Source organism: Hemicordylus capensis, chromosome 1, assembly GCF_027244095.1.
Source record: "Hemicordylus capensis ecotype Gifberg chromosome 1, rHemCap1.1.pri, whole genome shotgun sequence".
Lineage (NCBI taxonomy): Eukaryota > Metazoa > Chordata > Lepidosauria > Squamata > Cordylidae > Hemicordylus > Hemicordylus capensis.
Genome location: NC_069657.1, coordinates 126,303,240 through 126,326,018, shown reverse-complemented (window position 1 = coordinate 126,326,018; position 22,779 = coordinate 126,303,240). Strand labels below are relative to the sequence as shown.

General features: G+C 42.7%; 1 protein-coding gene across 1 annotated transcript in view; it reads right to left on the bottom strand.

Annotated features, from left to right (window-relative positions):
- PTPRJ (protein tyrosine phosphatase receptor type J) overlaps window positions 1–22,779 on the bottom strand; it is a 168,195-nt gene that overhangs the window by 25,542 nt on the left and 119,874 nt on the right. Inside the window, exons 7-13 of the mRNA XM_053277986.1 lie at window positions 19,365–19,631; window positions 9,720–9,986; window positions 8,256–8,522; window positions 6,604–6,876; window positions 4,358–4,489; window positions 1,111–1,312; window positions 866–990 (exon numbers count right to left, since the gene is read on the bottom strand). Coding sequence (XP_053133961.1) covers window positions 866–990; window positions 1,111–1,312; window positions 4,358–4,489; window positions 6,604–6,876; window positions 8,256–8,522; window positions 9,720–9,986; window positions 19,365–19,631 — 1,533 coding nt within the window. The remainder of the gene's footprint in view (window positions 1–865; window positions 991–1,110; window positions 1,313–4,357; window positions 4,490–6,603; window positions 6,877–8,255; window positions 8,523–9,719; window positions 9,987–19,364; window positions 19,632–22,779) is intronic.

Genomic DNA, 22,779 nt, shown 5'->3' with positions numbered 1-22,779 from the left:
AAAACAAAGTAGGGATATTACAAAGCTGTGTAACAAAACGTAAGAACAGTCATGCTGGATCAGGCCCAAGACCAGCATTCTGTTTCACACAGTGGCCCACCAGATGCACAGTGGCCCACCAGGCAAGAAGCGAGGACATGCCCTGCTCCTCTACAACTGATATGTAGAAGCATCTTGCATCTGAGGCTGGCCAGTAGCCCTTGGGCTAATAGCTACTGATAGACCTGTCTTCCATAAATTTGTCTATGCCCATCTTTAAGCCATCCAGGCTGGTGGCTGTACATTTTGTAGCAGAAAATTCCATAGGTTAATCATGTGTTGTGTGAAAAAGTGCTCCCATTTATTTATTTATTTATTTAACATATTTTTATACCACCCAAAACTTACGTCTCTAGGCGGTTTATAACAAGATAAAAACAAAAGTAAAACATCAGTTAAAAACAAAAACAAGAAATTTGTCAGTCCTACATTTCCTGACAATCAGGTTCATGGGATGATCTCTGGTTCTAGTGTTATGAAAGCAGGAGAAAATTTTCTTTCTATCCACTCTCTCTATTCCATGCATTATTTTATAGACCTCTATCATGTCTTCCCTTAGTTGTCTTTTTTCAAAGCTTAAAAGGACCCAGGCGTTGTAGCCTTGACTCTTAGGTGCTCTAGACCCCTGATCATCTTGGTTGCCCTCTTCTACACCTATAATGCACAGAAGAGGGCAACCTTTTTGACATATGGTGACCAGAATTGTACACAGTACTGGTCACAACAGTAAACAGATTTCATCTTCTTATAGTTTAAAGTTAATGGATATTTAAATCAAGGGCTTAACATAATTGGATTCACAACAACAACAACAGGATATCTATACCTGGGTTTTGAGGTAAGACAACAACATCAGAAAAGGGTGAATATGAGACATAACTTCTCCTTACATTGATAGGTCCAGTGGTCTCATTTATAAAGACAATATGCGTGAAACCAGCAACACATGCCCTAATTAGGGGAGGTGGAGGGGAAAAACAGGGAAGAAATGTGTGTTACTCATTTCTCATGTGAGTTTTGTTCAAATGCAGAACTTGGGAAAACAGAATGAGAAACTAAAATCAAAAGTACCTGTATGAACCAAGGGGAGCTAATTTCCCATTGACATAACCATTTGTTGTAGATCCATCTCCTACTTCAATGTCAAAATCACGACTGTTGGAGGAGGAAGATGAACGCTTTTGCTCAAGTATGACAAATGCAACATAAGCATTTGTTTTCTTATTGATGAAATCATGATATGTATAGTTAAAGGACTCGTCGTAATTTATATCTAGAAGGGGAAAAATGAGAACACATGATATTTTAAAGCAAAACTGAATAGATTGCAACTATAGCTCAGGAACACATTAATGGTAAAATATTCACAAGCTCCTTCAAGAAAATACAATATACCATATTTCCCCGAATAGAAGAGGACACTGAATTTAAGACAATCCCTTAAGGTTATATCTGTATTTACCCAAAAGAAAGAGGACAAGATGAACCCCCTCCCCCGATATTTAACAAGAAAGAACTGGGGAAAGATGTTGCCTTTGATTTGGGTAAATATGGTACTGTTTGAATTCAAAAGACTGAGTAAAATACTATATATGCTGGGCAACACCCAGACTAGTTAGTCATGACTAAGCACCACTGAAATCAATGAGACAAGTTTAGTTAGTCCCATTATTTTCAGTGGCCGGCATCCAGAACAACCAAATGAGCTGTGCCCAGTCAGAGACTGCTTGGAGCTCAGCTCAAGTGTTGCAGAGCACATGTGGGAGGGGTGTAATTTGCTTTTATCTTCTGTACTCTGTAAGTGCTCTTTGTCTTGCGGGAAGACTGTGATCCTCAGGGATATCGTTTTGAAAGCAAAGAGTGCTTACAGGGTACAGGAGAGAGCAGCGAATATTATTCTCCCCCACCCCCCCATGTGAGTTACGAGAAGCCTCTCTGTGCTGGATGCAGCTCCACTATGTCATAATTTGGCTGCTCTGGATGTTAGCTAATGGGATAAAGCCATGACTAACTTAAGATTGCATACTGCCCATTATTTTCAAATGCATCACTATTATTTTAGATGCTCTTGTCTTAAACCTCAATTATGGTTGTAATGTGAGTTGGTTCTGGTCATGACCACGCAGGGTCCCACTGTGCAGGCATGGTGGGCTCCAAAATGACCGCCATGCCAAGGAATAGGCCCGGAAAGGGCCAAAGACACCCGAAACGGGCAATTTTTACAAAAAGGAACACCAGCAGGGGGAGGGGGAACCTCCATGGAACCCCCTCCCTCCCACCACCTCAGAGAAGCTCTGTTAAAAAAGAGAGATTTTTTTTAAAGGCTTGATGAACCCCTGAACTGGGTGTGTGTGTGTGCATGCGTGCGTGCGTGCGTTCGGTCCGGGGTCAAGCTGAACCAGGTGTAGTTCAGCTCTACTCCAAACTGTTGAACCGAACCAGTTTGATATTGAACTGGTTCAAATTTGAAACAGTTTGCATGGTCTCTGGGGCCACCAATAGATACCACATTACTCCTATTTTAAAAGAACTAGACTGGATGCCAATTAGCTTCCGGGCAAAATACAAAGTGCTAGTTTTTACTTATAAAGCCCCGGATGGCTTGGGCCCAGGGAGTTTAAGAGAGCGTCTTCTTCTTCATGAGCCCCATCTCCTATTAAGATCATTGGGTATGTGTGTGTTCTGGTTGTGGTTGCCACTGGTTCGCTTGGTGGTGAACCAAAACCAGGCCTTCTCTAGGGTTGCCCCGAGGCTCTGGAACACACTCCCAAATGAAACCAGAATCTCCCCATCTATGGTTGTTTTTAAATGACTTTTGAAAACACAACTGTTTTATCAGGCTTTTAGTTTATGAAGTTTTAAAGTTTTATTTATGGTAATTTAAATCTGTTTATATGATTTTTAGGTGTTGTTGTTGTTTGATTGGATTATACACCACTCTGAGATTTTATGTAGGGTGATATATAAATGCAACAACTAACTAACTAACTAACTAACTAACTAACTAACTAACTAACTCCTTGATGAACAACTCAGGAGCATGTCTGCGCAGAGGCAGGCCTCTAGATTTCTCAGCAGCTCCTTCAGACTTGTAAAGCATTCCATGGTAGTTCGTAGGAATCTTGAGATACTAACATGACTGAGACACAGTTGAATAGCCAAGAATTCTCTATCTATATATTTATTTCTCCTAGGTGTACCCATAGCTAATTCAATGTGTGGCAGCTCTCACGAGAGAGTTGCAGATTAGCGATGGGGACGGGAGGAGAAGTGGGTGGGCAGGGGAAGTGGCAGCCGCCAGGCTGGCAGATGGCCAGCCGAGAAGCGGCTGCCGCCAGATGGCCGGCTGAGGAAAAGCAGCCTGGCCGCCAAGGGAGAACAGGCTGTGGGGGGGGGGGAGGAGAAAGAAATGGTGCTGGAGGAGGAGAGAAAGAAATGGGGCTGGAAAGGGGGAGAAAGAAATGGGGCTGAAGGGGGAGAGAAAGAATTGAAGATGGGGGAGGAGAGACAGGGAAAACTAGGGGCGCAGATACTCTGCACCAGGTCAACTAGTTTTAAATAATATTGCCGTCATCCTTGTTGATGCTAACAGCAAAGTCATGAACCTATTATTTTATTTACGTGACCCTAAGGAGAAAGAAAAACCATCTCTTATGAGTTCAAAGGTTTCACAGAAGAGAACAAACCAATGACAAAGTATTACTTTCCAACCCCATAACTAGATGAAGAAACTTTTAAATATTCTGTTAGAATTGAATCTGAACTTTGGAGTGGTCCAGTCCTGATCCAAATTGGATCCAGGGGGCAAATGCAGGAATATGGTATCTGAAACCCCTCTTTAGGATTTCACCCCATCTCTATCCCATATATGAAATACAACACCGCTTTTTAGGTTAAATCCTATGAATACTAAACATTCCAGATTAGAAACACACACACTTCTTTAATTAAGTATTAAGAGAGAGAGAAATCCCTCAGAGATATTTTCTTTGGTGCAACATTCCAGCAGCAGGAGAATATCTTATTTCCGCTTAATGGATGGGTGGGTGGGAGGAGCATTACTGCAGTGGGGCAGCCCTGCTGAATGAGGGAGCAGTGGTAACCAACAGTGCTCCTAACAGCTGTTAGAGGCAGCAAAAAATGACCTTTGTGCACTGCATATGTTGAACCTAAATTCTAGCTGAGAATTGGACTTTCCTTCTCTGCTTTAAGAAAAAGAAGTGGTGGTGGTGGGGAGAGTGTAGCATTTCTTGCATAAAGGCAGATTAAAAAACAAACCAGTGACAAAATGGTCACATTGGGTATGAAATATTTTTACCTGTGGATGTTGAGATTATTACTGCATATGCTGTTATAGGTCCATTAGCTGAATCAAAGTTACTGAACTGAACTTTCAAAGAGTTGTGGCTAGTTGCCTTAACAGAAGGGGCATTAGATGGAGGTGGAGGATCTAAAAACAAAAAAAAAATGTATTAATGAGCATATCAGCTTATAGATTAAACAGGGTTTTTTTGGAAGAGCACTTATGTCTCTTTTTGAAGAATTACAGAGTAACACAGACTTGCTTTCACTGGTCAAGCAGGCAATGAGCAGCCTAGTTAGTAATGATCTGTATATTCCACAAGCCATGTTGAGACTGGTTGAGATACCCTCTTTGTGGTGGTCCAATATGACTCAACAAAGAGGGCAGGTTACTGTTTGGATTCCCACATATCATGTGGGGGATCTGCATACTACTGCCAGCAGCCACAAGACACATATATGAATGGCATGAAAACTGCACATATTGTCAACAATACATGTGATATGCAGCACTACACATAACAGCTGCAGAATGGAGAAGCACAGTATAGATACTGCAACTCGTAGAACAGCCCTGTGTCTTCAGCTACAGCACTGTCTTGAAGTGATATGCCACTCAAGGGGAGTTGCAACATGCTACTCCATGCCTGGGCAAGCCTGGTGTGGACACAGCTCTGTCTCATCCTTGCCAGCCACACTTCTCCAGGTCAGAAGCTGGCACTAATGTTGCCCAGTTCCCCCCTCACCTTCTGGGTGCTGCATGTGCTCTGTCCTGGGGCTGGCATGTGCAGGCAGCCTGCATGCATCCAGGCCAGCTGGCCTCAGTGTCTCCCTTCCAGTGTTATAGTGAGCACTTTTAAAACTGAGATCACAGGGAGGGCCCCTGGCTCTTGCTGACGACAGTTTCAGCAATGGATTCACTCTGGAAAGGAGTGAGCCAGTTGCTGGAGTGAATGAAGTGCCAGCAGCAAGAGACAGGGGTTGGTTGGCGCTGTGATCACCATTTAAAAGTGCTGGTTGTACCACCCTCTGCTGGCTCCAGCAACTGGTTCACTTTCTCCCTTCCAGAGCAAGCCAGTTGCTGGCACTGTTGGCAGCAAGGGCCGGGGCTGATGTTGTGATCACAGTTTTAGAAGTGTGTGCCTTTGTTGCCACTGGGCTCCCATCGTGCTGGAAAAGAGGCACAGGGGCCAGATGGCCTTGATGCACACAGGTTGCCTGTGTGTGTGGCACCCAGGTGAAGAGGGAGATGGGTGGCATCAGGGCTGGCCTCTGACTTGGAGAGGCAGTCTGACAAGGATGGGATGCTGGTGGGAGAGGGTTAACATGAAAAAACAGAGGCGGCAGCAGTGGAGGCAAGGTGGGACCGTAGCCCCAGGCAGGTGGGTGATGCCTGCAGTGGGTGGGGGTGGGTGGGATGATGCCTGCACTCACCGCCCTGTGTCATAGTTGTCAGCTGAGGCTGTCGCATCACTTTGCCTCATGGGGGAGCTGGGTCCTGTTCAGGTACCCTATCCCATCACATATTACTCAATTGGATTATGACAAAAATTTACCCATCAAGGAAACAAGCACAGAAACAACGAAGTCAATAATTTGCAAAGGAACAGTACTCCTCATTATGCTGTTAAAACTGTATACCAAGTAGGTGCCCCTTAATTCTGGAGCTCCTTTCCCCTAGAAATTCATTAGTACTCTTAATAATAGAATACTCTTATATAGGCTTTAATCTTAATAATATAATGCTTTGAATAAGACTCCAAAATTTTCTTATTTAAACTGGCATTCACCTGCCAGAGATAAGTAAGCAGAGGGAAGTTTAAATTAGGTATCTTCCCCCACCCTTAAAGCTATTTTAATTCATCCCAAGCCTGAGAAGGGATGGGAACTGAAATAAATAAATGAATTATGTGAATGGAGTTGCCACACCATCAGATATATGTGTTGAAGACAACGGACCAGTAATGGATTTCCCATAGTCAAACTTTGCAAGGGGAAAAGTGCTTCTCAATTTTTACTGACCAAAGGAACCACAAACCCAGAACCGTTCCTGTTGATATTTACATTGCAATTTATTTATTTAATTAAAATATTTATACTCCGCCCCTACAGTCACTACTGCTCGGGGCAGCTCACAATAGGGATATTTATATGCAGTGCTAGCAGCTGTGCAATTTATAAATTGATGTCCATTATCTACTTCCTAAGATCAGACCTCCTTACTCCACAACCAGTTCAGATGAGAAGGTAATACATGCTTACCACCGATACTTGTTTGACAGTTTATTTCTTGAGGAAGGCTTTCCTTTGTAAATGAATGGGTTACAATGCTAACATTGTAGGTGGTAAAGTAACTCAAATTTGTGAATGTGGTGTTCCGCTCTTCCAAGCTACAATTTTGAGTATCCCTCCAGGTACTATTGAAGATTTTAATGCTGAAGCTATGAAACATTCCAGCTGGAGTACTCCAGTTTAGAACCAAGTGTGGTTTCTTAGCCACTTCCTTGCAGTCCAGGCTCCCCACAGATGCTGGATCTACAACAAAACAGGAAGAAAAGGTGAAGCGGACTATTATTCATACGACTCCATTTACCAACACCTTATTTCTTCCTTATGTGCCTTTTACCACTTGATTTTTATACAACACACTTACAGGTCTTCCATCCCAGTACTTCTGATGGAATAGAATGGTAACACACCATAATCATTGTTACACAGGTAGTCATTGTTACATAAGAGAAAAACTGACTTGAACTCTGATAAAATCTAACTTTCATCAGATAGATTCATTTAATTAACCAACACTCTCCAGTCCAAATTCGCAAAATCGGAGGGTGGGGTGGGTGGGGGGGAAGCAATACAAAGTAAAAATTTCTACCAATAAGGGTACTATAAAATTTAAGCACTATACTTAAATTATATTGTACTATACTTTATAGTACATAGTACTAAACCATACAATTTAAGTACTATATACAAACACCAGAATTACATTTAGTGTTTTATATCCAAAGTAGTAAAGCCATATTCTTTATAGGACCAAAACTTCTGTGTGAGCATTCTAAAGTAAACCACTTTAGGAACTTTTGTTGCTGTGCATAGTATTTGGCTGCAGCTGAAGTTTTGCATGGGACAGGCCTAATAAACAATTAGCCAAGCAGTTGCACTTAAGAGTCAGTGAGAATCACCACTGGCTCTTGAGCCCTGCAATGAAGAACCCTACTGTTCTAGGATATGGAAGTAAATAAAAACCTGATAAAAGTTATGTAGTTGGATTTGTGAGGTTTTCTTCTAAATGCAATATTAAATCAGATATTTAAAATGCTGCTGCCAGGCTACAGCAACTATGGAAGCCCTGCACTGGAAGCCAAGCACAGCATCCCTCCAGTGGCTGTTCCCAATGGCTCCCTTGTGTTTCTTTTTAGATTTACTTTTAACCCGCAGATATCCAAAAGAGTTGTAGGTGGAGCATTTATTTTTGCAAAGGAGCTTCCACCCATGTTTGGGGACTACTGGGCCCCTTTCCAACCGCAGATTTTCCTCTCCCCCCACACCAAATGTTTCAGAAATATGGGAGAACTTCCACAGACTCCTCTGATATGGCATATGGAGCTGCAATCCAAGCAGGAAATCCAAAAGGCACCAGCATTTGAGCATGCACACAGAACTATTAGGATCACGACCAAAATGTGTGATAATGATGCCTCAGAAAGAAGTTTGCATACTGAACTCTAAAGTTTTCTTTTTTAAGTTCCTTAAAAATTGAAATGTGTTCAAAGACTCAGTTGCACAATGGTTTATGGCAGATAGATCTTGTTGCTTTCCACTTGAGGGCTTGTGAACATACAGATGTACCGGAGTAGTACATGGGATATATGGTAATTGGGAAACATCAGCTCTCTCAATGTACTTACATGTATAACCGGTTTCATACTTTGGTCCTCCGACAGTGGTACCATCACCCGCTACTGGATATACTGTGAATGTGTATGGTGTGCCAGGTTCTAAGTTGTCAATCTCTGCAGTGGTGGTATCAAATTTTTTTGTTTTGCTGCTATTTCCTGTTTCAATTAGGACTCTGTAAGTGTAACTAGCAGCATTTGAATCACTACTGTTCCACCACAAACCTACTGCTGTGGTACTGATGTTTCCAATGTGGAAGAATGAAACTGGACTGGGCTCTGGTAAGAAAAAATAAAAAAGAGAGGTGAGGGGGCGGTTATCTGTACCAGTCAATGAAAAAGAAGTTAGTGCAATATTAAGTGCTACCAGAAATATCTCAGTGCAGATATAGGGTTACTGCAATTTGGTTAGATAACGTTTTGTTGGAAGGACAGAAATTCCCATAATAAATACCTGAAGGGCAGATACCTAAATTTGACTTCTGAACTGACAAGATGATCATTTATATTAAGAAACTCTCAGCAGAAAATCTCTACATCCTGCTTTTGTAAGCAGAGGAGAAACATCTATATTACAGTAGAAAACAGAACACTAGACAACATGGACATTTGGTCAGATCCAGCTCTACCTTCGTTCTTATGCCTCCCATCAACATGTAATATGTTGGTAAAATCTAACACAGAACTTATATACACTCATCAAATCAAAATTGTTGTTTCTTTACCTTAACAACAAAGAACACACAACTGCAGGAAAACAGACTTTAAAAGTGTGTGTGTGTGGCGGGGGGTGTTCATTAAGGAGCACTGTTTGCAATCTAACTTTCCTAGGCCTTAGAATTGGCCTTGGAGATTGTGGTCTCTCACTGCCTCTGGGTGAGATTCCATTGGCTACCAGCAACAGGATCTTATCTGTGGTAACACAATGGCTTTGAAACTCCCGCTGCAGAAATGTCCATCTAGTTTCCTTCTTGCTCATTTTTAAAAAGGAAAGGAACTTTAAAAAAAATAAATCTGCTTGGCATTTTAGAATGTATGGTTTCATCAGCTAAATTATTATTTTTCATGTGATGCTGGTTCATCAGCTAAATTATTATTTCTTTTCATGTGATGCTTTTAGAAATGTTTTATTTATTTATTTACTTACTTACTTACTTATTTAATGTATTTAACGTATTTGTATACCACCCTAAACCAAGGTCTCAGGGCGGTTCACAACAGCATGCATACACAGCAGAATACACACTCTGCACTCAACATTTTTCAGGGGTCAGTCCCCATATTGACTTAAAACTGAATGCATGCACAGCCATTCACATGAAAATATGTATACAGTATACATATTTTGAGTCACTCATATTTATGAATCATTAATCATTGTGCACAACATAATGTGTGAATAGCCCTGTTGTGAATGTACAGAGGGTACAGGAATTCATGGGGATTGGGAAACAACACGTATCTCAATTTACTTACTTGTATAACATGTGCCATACATTGGTTTTCCTTCAGTTGTACCATCACCTGCTACTGGATATATTGTGAATTTGTACGATGTTCCAGGATCTAAGTCACTGATTCTTGCAGTGGTGGAATTAGGATTTTTTGTATTGTTGCTATTTCCTGTTTCAATTAGGATTCTGTAAGTGTAACTAGCAGCATTTGAATCACTACTGTTCCACCACAAATCTACTGCTGTGGTACTGATATTTTCAATGTGAAAGAATGAAACTGGACTGGGCTCTGTTAAGAAAAAAGCAAAAAAAAAAAAAAAGGCTCAGGGCAGTTTACAGATAAAACAAAAACAGTTAAAATCAATCAATTAAAACAAGATATTTTAAAATACCATAAAACAACAGTTAAACAATTAAAACAGTTTAAAAACCCTTGAAACACCAGGTACATTAAAACCCTTTACAACAATTTAAAAACTCTGGAAGGCCAGGCCAAACAGGGCTCTCCTAAAAGCCAATAAAGAGTTCAAATTATAGATTTCAGCAAGGAGTGCATTCCACAGTCCAGGAGTGGCTACAGAGAAGGCCCGCCTCTGAGTTGCCACCAGATGGACCAGTGGTAACTGGAGGCGAATCTGCTCAGATTGCCTTAGCGTGCGATGCGGATCATACAGAAGAAGGCGCTTTCTTAGGCAACCTGGACCTAAGCCATTCAGGGCTTTAAAGGTAATAACCAGTACTTTGTATTTGTATTTATTTTATTTTATTTATTTATTGTTAAACATATATCCCGTGTTTCATTAAAACAATCCCAAAACAGTTTACAGCAAAATTTAAAAACAAGATTATAAAAATGACACAGTTAAAATATTAAGCTAAAAATATAAGACAAATCTGGTTAAAAAAATTTAAAACACAAGTATAAAAACAATACAAAATACAAACAGCAGTAGCAGAGACAATCATATAAAAGCCTGGGTAAAATGCCAAGATTTAACATGCTTTCTAAAAGCTGTGATGGAGACTGAGGAGCGACTAACCACCGGGAGAGCATTCCAGAGTCTGGGGGCAGCAACAGAGAAGGCCCTGTCCCGTGTGCATGACAACTGAGCCTCCCTCATTGTTGGCACCCAGAGCAGAGCCCCCTCAGATGATCTCGTCAAGCGGGCAGCAACCCTTGGGAGCAGGCGGTCCCTCAGATATCCAGGGCTCAAACCGTTAAGGGCTTTAAAGGTCAAAACCAGCACCTTGAATTGGACCCGGAAACAAACTGGTAGCCAGTGCAACTCTTTCAAAATGGGTGTGATGTGCTGCCATCGGGCAGCTCCAGATAAAACCCTAGCTGCCACATTTTGCACAAGCTACAGTTTCCAGATATTCTTCAAGGGCAGCCCCACACAGAGCATGTTACAGTAATCCAGCCATGACGTGACTAAGGCATGGGTAACTGTGGCCAGATCTGCCTTCTCGAGAAAGGGATGCAGCTGGTGCACTAGCCAAAGCCGTGCAAAGGCACCCCTGGCCACCGCCTCCACCTGAGCTTCCAAAAGCAGAGCCGGGTCCAGGAATACCCCCAAGCTGCGTACTTGCTCCTTCAAGGGGAGTGCAACCCCATCCAGAACCGGTAAAATCTCCTCATTCCGATTGGCTCTCCTACTGACCAACATTACCTCTGTATTGTCCGGATTCAATTTCAGTTTATTAGCCCACATCCAACCCATCACAGCCTCCATCCCCCGATTCAGGACATCCACCATCTCCCTAGATCAGGTGACAAGGAGAGATAGAGCTGAGTGTCATCTGCTCATTGCTGACAACTCAGTCCAAGTCCCCGGATGACCTCTCCCAGTGGTTTCATATAGATGTTAAACAGCATGGGGGACAAGACTGAACCCTGTGGGACCCCACAGGCCAATGGCCATGGAGTCGAGCAGTAGTCCCCCAGCACCACCTTCTGGATCCTCCTCCCAAGAAAGGACCGGAACCACTGCAACACAGCACCTCCTATTCCTATATTCGAGAGGCAGCCCAGAAGGATACCATGGTCGATGGTATCAAAAGCCACTGAGAGGTCCAGCAGAACCAACAGGGACGCACTCCCCCTGTCTAGTTCCCGGCGTAGGTCATCTACTAGAGCGACCAAGGCAGTCTCAGTCCCATATCTGGGGTGGAAGCCAGATTGAAAAGGGTCCAGATAATCCGTATCATCCAAGACCCTCTGCACACCACACGCTCTATCACCTTGCCCAAAAAGGGCAGGTTAGAGACCGGTCTATAGTTGTCTGGGTTGGAGGGATCGAGGGAGGGCTTTTTAAATAATGGTCTTACCGTCGCCCCCTTGAGGAACGATGGCATCCTGCCCTCCCTTAATGAGGCATTAATAATCACCTCCAACCATCTATTAATTATTATTATTATTATTATTTCAATTTCTATACCGCCCTTCCAAAAATGGCTCAGGGCGGTTTACAAAGAGAAATAAAATAAATAAAATGGCTCCCTGTCCCCAAAGGGCTCACATTCTAAAAAGAAACATAGGACACATACCAGCAACAGTCACTAGAAGTACTGTGCTGGGGGTGGATAGGGCCAGTTACTCTCCCCCTGCTAAATAAAGAGAATCACCACGGTAAAAGGTGCCTCTTTGCCCAGTTAGCAGGGCAATTAATCTACCTGTACCCTCCCTGGCAGCTTTTATTAGCAATGAGGGTCAAGGGTCAAGAGCACATGATGTCGCCCGCACACTGCCCAGGATCTTGTACAGATCCTCAGGCTGCACCAACTGAAAAGAATCCAACACAATAGGACCAGATGGCACCAGAGGCACGTCTGCTGCTACTGCCAAAACTCTGGAGTCCAAATCAGCACGGATCCGAGTGACTTTATTTGCAAAGTGACACGCAAACTGATTACAGCGGACTGTAGATGATTCCTCCCCTATTACCTGGAGGGATGTGTGCAGCAATGTCTTTGCTACACGAAACAGCTCTGCTGGTCTGCACTGAGCAGATGCAATGGAGGCGGAGAAAAAGCATTTCTTTGGTGCCCCCACTGCCACAGAGTAGTCCCTAAAATGGGCTCTAGCCCATGTTCGGTCGGATTCGTCACGACTCTTCCTCCAGCATCATTCCAGCCGTCGCCTGAGTTGTTTCATCACCCTAAGCTCCAAGGAAAACAAAGGAGACGAATGGGCTCCACCAAGCCGTAGAGGGCGTTTAGGAGCAACCGTGTCAACAGCCCGGGCCATCTCTCCATTCCACAGATCAACCAGGGCCTTGACAGGGTCACCAGCTCAGGACTCTGAAAACTCCCTGAGGGCCATCTGGAATCCAAGTGGATCCATAAGCCTCCAGGGGCAGACCATTCTAATCAGTCCACCACCCCTGCAGAGGGCAGATGGAGCAGTCAAACTAAACCCCCACCAGATGATGATTAGTCCATGACAAGGGAGTTATCTCAAACTCTCCCACCTCCAGATCATTTATTCCCCGGTTGGCAAAACTCAGGTCCAGAGTATGTCCTGCTATGTGGGTAGGGTCCGATACCAACTGAGACAGGCCCATGGTTGCCATGGAGGCCATGAAATCCTAAGCCATACCCACTAGGGGAGGCTCAGCGTGGACATTGATATCCCCAAAAACAATAAGCTTGAGGGAACCCAAGGCCACCTCCGAGGCAAGGGTCCAGAGAACAAGTATGATTCCGCAATTATATGAAATGTTAGCCCCGCACCCCCCTAGGGAAGGCACTGTATACAATGATACATTTTTATATTTTTCTTTCAGCCAAGAGTTCTTAAAGAACTCAAATGTGAAATTGCTGATCTCCTATCAAAACAATTTGTTCTGGTTAGAACTAATCTGTTTACTTTCCCTTCACTATTCCTCCAACTGGGCTAAGTGGATCAAAATCAGTTAGGAGTCCACATGTTAGCCCACTTGCGCCTCAAATGTTCACGTGTCTGCCATCTTGAATCAGGGTGGATGACATTATCACAAACTGCAACACTAAGGTGTCCCTATGTATCACTCACTACAACAGCACCAAATTTGGTTCAAATAGGTTATATGTTATAAATGTTAGCCAACTTCCATCTCAAATGTTCATGCGTTCACCATCTTGAATTGGGGTGGATGACATCATTACAAACTACCCTGTTGAAGTTTCCCTACAACTGTACCCAATTTCGTTCAAATTAGTCCAGGCATTACAATGTTGATTGAACACACACACACACACACACACACACACACACACACACACACCCACACACCCCTGGGTGATCTTATAAGCTTATTTTCCTAAAGAAAGTAGGCTAAATATGTAATGTGTCCCTATATAATTAGGTTCTTTATCAGCAGACTGGAAAATAGCCATTGTAACTCCAAAAAGGGATCCAGAGGGAATCTGGGAAGTTACAAGCCTGTTAGCTTAACATCTGTACTGGGTAAATTGATGGAAAGCATACTTAGGACAAAATAATTAAATGTATAGAAGAACAGGCCTTGCTGAAGGAGGACCAGATAGCTTCTACAAGGGTAAGTCTTGCCTCACTAACCTTTTCGAGTTGAGAGTGTCAACTGGTATGTGGATAAAGGAGATCCAATTGGCATTACATACTTGGACTTCCAAAAAGCTATTGACAATATTCCTAATCAAAGGTCTTGAGTAAACTTAGCAGTCATGGGATAATGGGACAAGTTCATGTGTGGATTGGTAACTGGTTGAAGGACAGGAAACAGGAATAAATGGACAATTTTCAAAATGGAGGGAAGTAAAAAGTGGGATTTTCCAGGGACCTGTATTGGGACCAGTGTTCTTTAACTTATTTATAAATGATATGGAATTTGGGGTAAGCAGTGATGGGCCAAATTTGCAGATGACACAAAACTATTTAGGGTAGTGAAATCCAAAACAGATTATGAGGAGCTCCAAAGGATTTCTCCTAACTGGGTGAGTGGGAAACAAATGCGGTTCAATGTTAGCAAGTATAAAGTGACGCATTTTGGTGGGGGGCAGACCCCAACTTCACATAAACACTGATGGGATTTGAGCTGTTGGTGAATGACCAGGAGAGAGATCTTGGGGTTGTGGTGGACAGCTCACTAAAAGGGTCGACTCAGTGAGTGGCAGCTATGAAAATGGAGCATTGGTTACTCACTGTGAAGACTTCTTCTTGCTGCTGGATTTGAGGACATCTAACGTGGGTTATCCTTCCCACATGCTCCAGAGGCAGGACTTGTGTTAATTAGCCTAATAGCTTTATAAGCACGGGAAGTGTAACTCTTCCCAGTTCTGATCATCCAAGTCCAAGTTTCAGAGAGAAGGATAATAGACAGAAAATGAGAAAAGAGCAAACCAGTAGAGGTACACACCCAGCCGGGTGGGCCAAGATGTCCTCAAATCCCAGCAGCAAGAAGAAACTTTCATGGTGAGTAACCAATGCTCCTTTCTCTGCAGCTGGATGAGGACATCTCATGTGGTACATGCCACAGCTGGTTGCCCCAGAAGGGGTGTGTGAGCTTCTACTGGGGGTGTGGCAAGGTTGGCCTAGGGACAAAAAGTGAAGATGGGCTCCTTGCTCCCTGACTTCTTTGTTCCCTCCCCGCCCCCCATATATTTGTTGCAGAAAAACTGTAAGGACATGATGAAAACAAGATTCTTAGAATGCCCTTTCTTTCCCTTCTAAGCATATAATATTACACCCTCTTCATATATGCATACACTTTCACACTCTTACTTGTGCACACATATTCTCCTAGCTCAGAAACATTTTTAACATATATGCATACTACCGTGCCCTGAGATATGCATACATACAACCCTGGCAGTGTTCATATCCCTATTTGCCCATCTGTGCACACTCTCTCTTTCTCTCCCTCTCTCTCACACCCACACCCCATTTATTCCCAATTTTGCAGTCTTGGGAGTTACAGTTTAGAGTTACTACACCTCAGAAAGGGGGTCTGAAACTTATCAAAGTTGCTTCAAGGAATAAAGCATTGAAAATGCATACTTCTGAGAGGTTTCTCACAAGTTTTCATATGGCAGCTTGCACTAGAAAGAATGGTACAAGTGTAGATACTCTGCTGTAAAATTGTATTGAAATAATGATAGGCCTTGGTTTAAAGTTTAAATAGGTGATTTTGAATGTGGGTGTTATGATTTCTTAGTAAACATAGGAGGTGCAGCTAGGTAATTTTGGACCCTGGACCTAATGGCTTATGGGGGACCCCTTGCAAGATAAACATCCTCTCCCTCTACACACACACACACACACACACACACACACACACACACACACACACACTCCTCCCCCGCATCCCAGAATGCTCAAGAAAAGGTTGGAATTTTAAAATTATTTTTAGAAGAAATTCTGAACATACTCTTCACTCACCTGCAAATGCCAATTTTTGCATGGACAATCCTGCTATTTAAATTAGCTGAATGGACTACATTTCACACCAGAATACATTCAGGGAAAGATTGAATTTATTTGTTTATTTTGTATTTTCAGAAGAAATTCTGAACCAACATACCTATAAATATCAGATTTTGCATGGACAATCCTGCCACTCTCCCGTCTTCCTCTGTCCCTTGCAGAGGTGTTGCTAGGTACTTAAAAGATCTGGGGCATGGGTCCACAGGGCTTGGCTGAGACCCACGGCTTGACTGACCCACAACCTCCCTGCATTTTGACAATTAAACAATTGCATGCTTTCTAAAAGGTATCCAACACTCTCTTCCCCACTAGTTTGCTTCACTGCTAAAAATGAGGATTTGAATCTCTTTTTCTCCTGCATAAGATTTCTCCTGCAATCAATACTTCACACAGTTAAGAACCAGTGTTGTGTAGTGGTTAGAGTGTTAAGGGAACTTGCATTCAAATCCTTTCCCATTAAGTCATAAAGCTCACTGTGGGACTTTAGGTAAGATATACGCTCTCTCCTCCAAACCTGCCTCATAGGATTGTTGTGAGGATAAAAGTGGGGGGAAAGAACAAGTACACTACCCTTTGGAGCACAGGAGGAAGTCTTTGGAGCAAGCACAGGATATGTGTTTATAACATATACATAATAATGTTGACTTTTAGCCACATGCGCTCCAATCATAAGCATGTAAACTTAGAAGCAAATTCAACTAGTTCTTTTTACACCTATCACAGCAGCAAGCAGCCCAGTTTGACCCCTTCTATGAACTACATTTAAGCAGAAAATATGTGACTATAGTATATGCCAAGCAGAAGGAAAAGCCACAAGTTTGCTATCAATTTAAGTTTATATATCCACCAATCTGATTTCAAACAGGACAACAGAATGGCATACATGGAGTTACCTCAATTTCTTAGGATTTACAGATAAGCATTTCAAGGCCAGGAGAGCTTTTAAAAGGACTTTCCTGTGACCTGATTTGCAAAGCCTTCTTTTGAAGAAAGTGTATTAAAAAAATGTACTTTTGGTGACGGAGGAGGGGAAAATGTTATTCTGCTGCCGGTATCTTGGGCAGGACTGGGTTGTTGGTCGGGGCAGGGAGAGATCTGCGTGGAGCACTCCCTCCTGAGTCCTCTGCCAGCAGTGTATGTTCTGGTGGTTCTTCCTCGCTAGGTCCTGGCAGTAGCAGTGGAGGAGCACTGGGCCAAGGTGTGGGAGAAGGCAGGTCTCTTCTTGGCTTCTTCGGAGACCTCGCGGGCTTCTCAGTTGCTCCCATATGGGCCTTGGAGGGGCCTTGCAGCCATGTTGGAGGCACAGAGGGAGCCGACGGAGAGCCTGGGGGCCACTTCCACTTGTAGGCCTGAAGCCTGTGCCCATCAGAAAGGCCTTCCAAAGGGTTGGGCCTGTTCCTGCCCTCCCGCAGCACTGGTGAGGACCTGGTAGTGTTAAAGTGGCCCCACTTGGTGGGAAAACCAGATATTTTGCCTTCTTCCTCTTAGGGACCAGGACATTTCTAATCTATGGCTGGTCCGGTCCAGAGAATTCCCTGTACTCCATGGAGAGGTGGTGGGGAGGGGAGGAGACCTTTTTTTAAAAAAAAAATAGTTGAAGGATAGAAGGCAAAACACGAGTGAACAAGGAGAAGAAAAGTAAGAACCCAAAGTAGCAGACAAACCGAAAGAAGTATGCAGTAAAGGGAAAGAGCTTAGCTAAAGACTTTTCTCTGGGGCTGGATGCAGGACTGGAAAAACTGGGGAGAGGTTACCCTTCACGTCCTTATAAAGCTTTTCAGCAAATTAACATATGCCCTACCTTTAGAGCATGTGGAAAGGATAATCCATTTGAGATGTCCTCATCCAGTTATTATTAGTTATTTATTTATTGAATTTTTATACCACCCCTCCCAATTTGGCCCAGGGCTGTTTACAAACAAAACAAAAACAGTCAAAATCAGTCAACAACAAAAACAAAAATCCTAAAATACCGTAAAACAATCAGTTAAAAAACAATTTAAAAACCCTAAAAAACCCAGTACATTAAAAACCCCTTACAACTGTTGATGTAAAAACCTCAAAACCAGTTATAATAAACTCTCTGTTACACATACACAGACACGTGTATGTCAGATATTCATCTATCTATCCATCCATCCATCCATCCATCCATCCATCCATCCATCTATAGATATAGATAGATATTCAGATATGCCTCAGCAAAGAATTCCAACCTCTAGCAAGCAATATTATACCCCCCACCACCAAAAAAAATTTACTCAAGGACCCAGAAGCTCTGCAAATGGCAGGAAAGATAAGAAAGTTGAGTCTCTTGGTGGGAGAGAAACTGGTATAAAACTGCCAGTTGCATATGGGGAAAGAACAGTTTGAAGTCCCAGCTATGTTCCACAAACCCAGGCAATGCAAAATAAAAATGACAGAGAAGTTTCCCAACCTTCCTTTTAGTTGCCAAGTTCAGCCCATGCAAATCATGATGGGTGAGTGGGTGTAAAAACCCTACACACATAGGCTAAAATCAGATGGCTGGTTTCCAGTGTGAAGCCATCCCCTTATGGGCAGTAGAAACAAGGACAGTGTGATGCTTCATATGATAGGCCAGATCAGTATTATTATATGAACTGGTCCAATATATTCTAGAAAATGGAAGTAAAATAATTCAAGATTTTAAAAAACTGTTATAACAGGATGTGCATCTCTTTTTCAGTGTATGGCTAACTCCGAAACATTCCCTTTTTTATTTCTACTATCCCCACCACACTCCTAATTACTTCTTGCTTTCACATCTTCCTTCTATTTCTATTGAGGAAAAGCAGAAACAACTCCTGAATCTGTATCAGTTCGATTACCAGACCCACTGTAAAGGCATGCTGCAACATACGTAAAGTATGTTCAAAGAGCCAGCGTGGGGTAGTGGCTAGAGTGCTGGAATAGGACCGGGGAGACCAGAGTTCAAATCCTCATTCAGCCATGATACTAGCTGGGTGACTCTGGGCCAGTCACTTCTCTCTCAGCCTAACCTACTTCACAGGGTTGTTGTGAGGAGAAACTTAAGTATGTAGGACACAGCTCTGGGCTCCTTGGAGAAAGAGCGAGATATAAAATGTAAAAAATAAAAAATAAAAATAAAAAGTAGGAGGTACATATTATGAACATACAGCAAAGCTTTTTTGGCACAGAATTACATAGAAACTGCAAATCATCACATCTCTTAAATTTACTAACCTGTATAAATGGAGATATTCTTTGGATTTCCTTCAGTTTTACCATCACCTGCTACTGGATATATTGCAAATGTATACAGCGTTCCAGGTTGTAAGCCACTAATTACAGTGCTGTTAGCCTCAGAAGTTTCATTTCTGGGATTGCCATCTCCCGTAATGTAGATTTTGTAAGTATAACCAGTAGCATTTGGATCACTATTGTTCCACGATAAACTTACTGCTGTGGTATTGATGGAATCAATGCTGATGTAATCAACAGGACTGGGCACTGGAAAGAAAGAAAGAAAGAAAGAAAGAAAGAAAGAAAGAAAGAAAGAAAGAAAGAAATTATGTATCATCAAAGGAAAATATCTTGTTTTTAGATGGTGCTGCCAAAAACCTTCTAAGCTGTGCACTACAGCTTGGTTTTAAAATGTCTTCTTTGTGATGAAGCATAAATATTTTTCTAATTAAAATACAAACTGAAAGGTTTGTACATTTCATTTAAGAATATATTTAACTGTAATTTGTTCTGATTAATAAGCTGACCATACAGAACCATTAGCTATGGAAATGGTTGGAACTACAACAAGCAATTGCACAGTGACTCATTTACACAGATACTTGCAGAGCTTGGATTTCCCAGTTTTCTCACTTCTGCTCATTGATAGATTTCTAATGCATAGCATGTACCCCGTTGTAACTTGCCAATTACACCGGTTTTATACTTGTATAGCAAGTTTCACTTGTATAACAGCCATTCTATACATTCACAATATATCCATGAGCAAAAATTAAGAAGACACTGAAGATGATTCAAGACTACAACCAACCATCAACACAGATGTCACTTATTGTTTAATTCCTGGAAGATGCATCTATGATAAATACACACACACTCTGGGGTACCTACCACTCTGTTCCCCAACATGAGGCTCCAGCATGAAAGGGTTTGGAACCTTTATTGTAATCAGAGCTAGGCCCTTTCTGGTTCCTAACAGATCATAAGAGCGAAAGGGTTGGAAAAGCACAACCAAGAGCTCTGCACTTTGCAAGATGCACTTTGCAGGAGACGCTGGGAGGTAGTGTGCATTCCATCTTCCTTTCCTCCCCCTTCTCCCTGTTTGGGGTGGGCAGGCCAGCTGAAGACATTGCTGCAAGCTGCCCCACCCCCACCCCGCTCGGCTGCTTGTCCGTCCTAACTGCTCCAATACCGAGCAGCTGGGCTTGACTCAGCAGAGGAGGAGTTATTATTGAGCTTCAATATTAGGAGATTATCTGCACTCACAACCAAGTTAGAATTCAGTTTACTCTTGACAAATCTCACCAATATAAATAGCGTGGTGTAGTGGCTAGAGTGCTGGACTAGGACCGGGGAGACCCGAGTTCAAATCCCCATTCAGCCATGATACTAGCTGGGTGACTCTGGGCCAGTCACTTCTCTCTCAGCCTAACCTACTTCACAGGGTTGTTGTGAAAGAGAAACTTAAGTATGTAGTACACCGCTCTGGGCTCCTTGGAGGAAGAGCGGGATATAAAATGTAAAAAATAAAATAAAAAATGTGAGCATCAACAGTTTTCAATGGCGCCACTAATCTTGACCTACCAATTACAATGACACTTGACAGATATATTTGGGGTAGAATGTATGAGGGTGTGTTTATGGCATGTGTAATTTTATTTTGTTTCTTGCCATATCAATACAACTTAGGTAGTTAAACAACTAATCCCCATGATATTAAAAAGAGTCAGGTTGCTTACCTGTAACTGTAGTTCTTATAGTGGCCCTATCGTCCTCCACACTTGGGATGTCTGCTCCTGCGTAGACAGGACCTCAGAACCTTCTAGAGTTGTAAGCTATAAGCTTTTTGGCAGTAGCCCTATCTCCTTGGTGACACACATATAGCCCCTCACAGATTTCCTCCCTTCAGTTCATGACCGTCACGATCATACATAACAGGTAGGTGACTGTTACATAAGGGAGCAGGGAAGGTCATGTGAAGGACAATGGACCACTACAAGAACTACTGTTACAGGTAAGCAACCTGACCTTCTTGTTAGTGGCCCTATTGTACTCCACACTTTGGAGATTAGTGAGCTATTCACCAGGACGGTGGGAGAAGCGGGCATCTACGGAAGAAATGTGTCGAGGATTGCTGCTCCAAACTGTGAATGGGCTCTTAACCTGGTGTCCAAAGCATAGTGGTGCACGAAGGACAAGGGTCCTTTCCACACTGCTGCCCAACAGATGGAGTCTCATAGAATTCCATGGAGGTAAGCTGTAGAAGATGTCACTGCACTTGCAGAATGTGTTTTAATGGAGGGTAGTAGTGGCTTCTTAGCAAGTATGTATGCCTGTTTGATGGCAGATGTGATCCAGGCTGACAACCTCTAGCAGGAGACTTGTTTTCCTTTGTTTCTCCCAACATAGCAGACAAACAAGGAGGTGGACTAATGGAATGGTTGAGCACGATGAAAATAAAAAGATAATGCATGTTTCACATCCAAGGTATGTCCAGTGTGTTCTTCATCTGAAGACAGCGAGGCAAAGAAGAGCAGAAGGCAGATTACCTGAGAAACAATTTTTATTTATTTATTTTTCTCCCCTCACATGGTATTGAGACACCACTTTAGGTAAGTATGAAATGTCCAGCCTGAATAGGACCTTATTCTGTTGGAAGGATTTAAAAGGGAGGGATCAGTTCTAAGAGCCCTGAGCTCTGAAACTCGAAGGGCAGAAGTAACTGCTAAGAGGAATGATGTTTTAATGGCCAAGTATTTTAGTGGGTATGTAGCCACTGGCTTGAATGGTTTGTGCATGAGCACAGAGAGAACCAGCTTGAGATCCCATGGAGGGGCTAATCTTGGAGCTGGAGGATACAAGCGGAGCAGTCTTTTAAAAACATTTTCTAACAGGGTCCAACGAGAAAATATGAACATGTGGAGTGTGGGCCACAACTGCAGCAAGATGAACTTTAAATGACGAAACGTCAATATTTTAACTTTTTAAAAAGTAACACGTATGAAAGAAGTCCAATGAGGCCTCTTTGGGGTTGACCCCTTTGAAGGTCACAAAAATGGAAAACTGTGACCATTTTGGCCTGTAAGAGCATTGCATCAAAGGTTTCCTGGAAGCGGAGATGACACCTAGGACCTCCTGGTCTCAGATCACCCACTGGTGATCCTCCAGGCTGTGAGATTAAGACTCTTCACATCTGGATGAAGTACTGATCCTCACTCTCTGGCAAGATAGGTTGAGATGGCTGGGTAGAGGCAGATGCTTGACTTTTGGCCATGGCTAGCCGAGTGAAGAACCAGGCTTGTTAAGGCCACCAGGGAGTGTTGACAATGCAATCTGCTGCTTCCTCTCTGATCTTGTGTAGAACTGTTGGTATGAGTGGTAATGGAGGAAATATGTATAGCAATTCCTTGCTCCA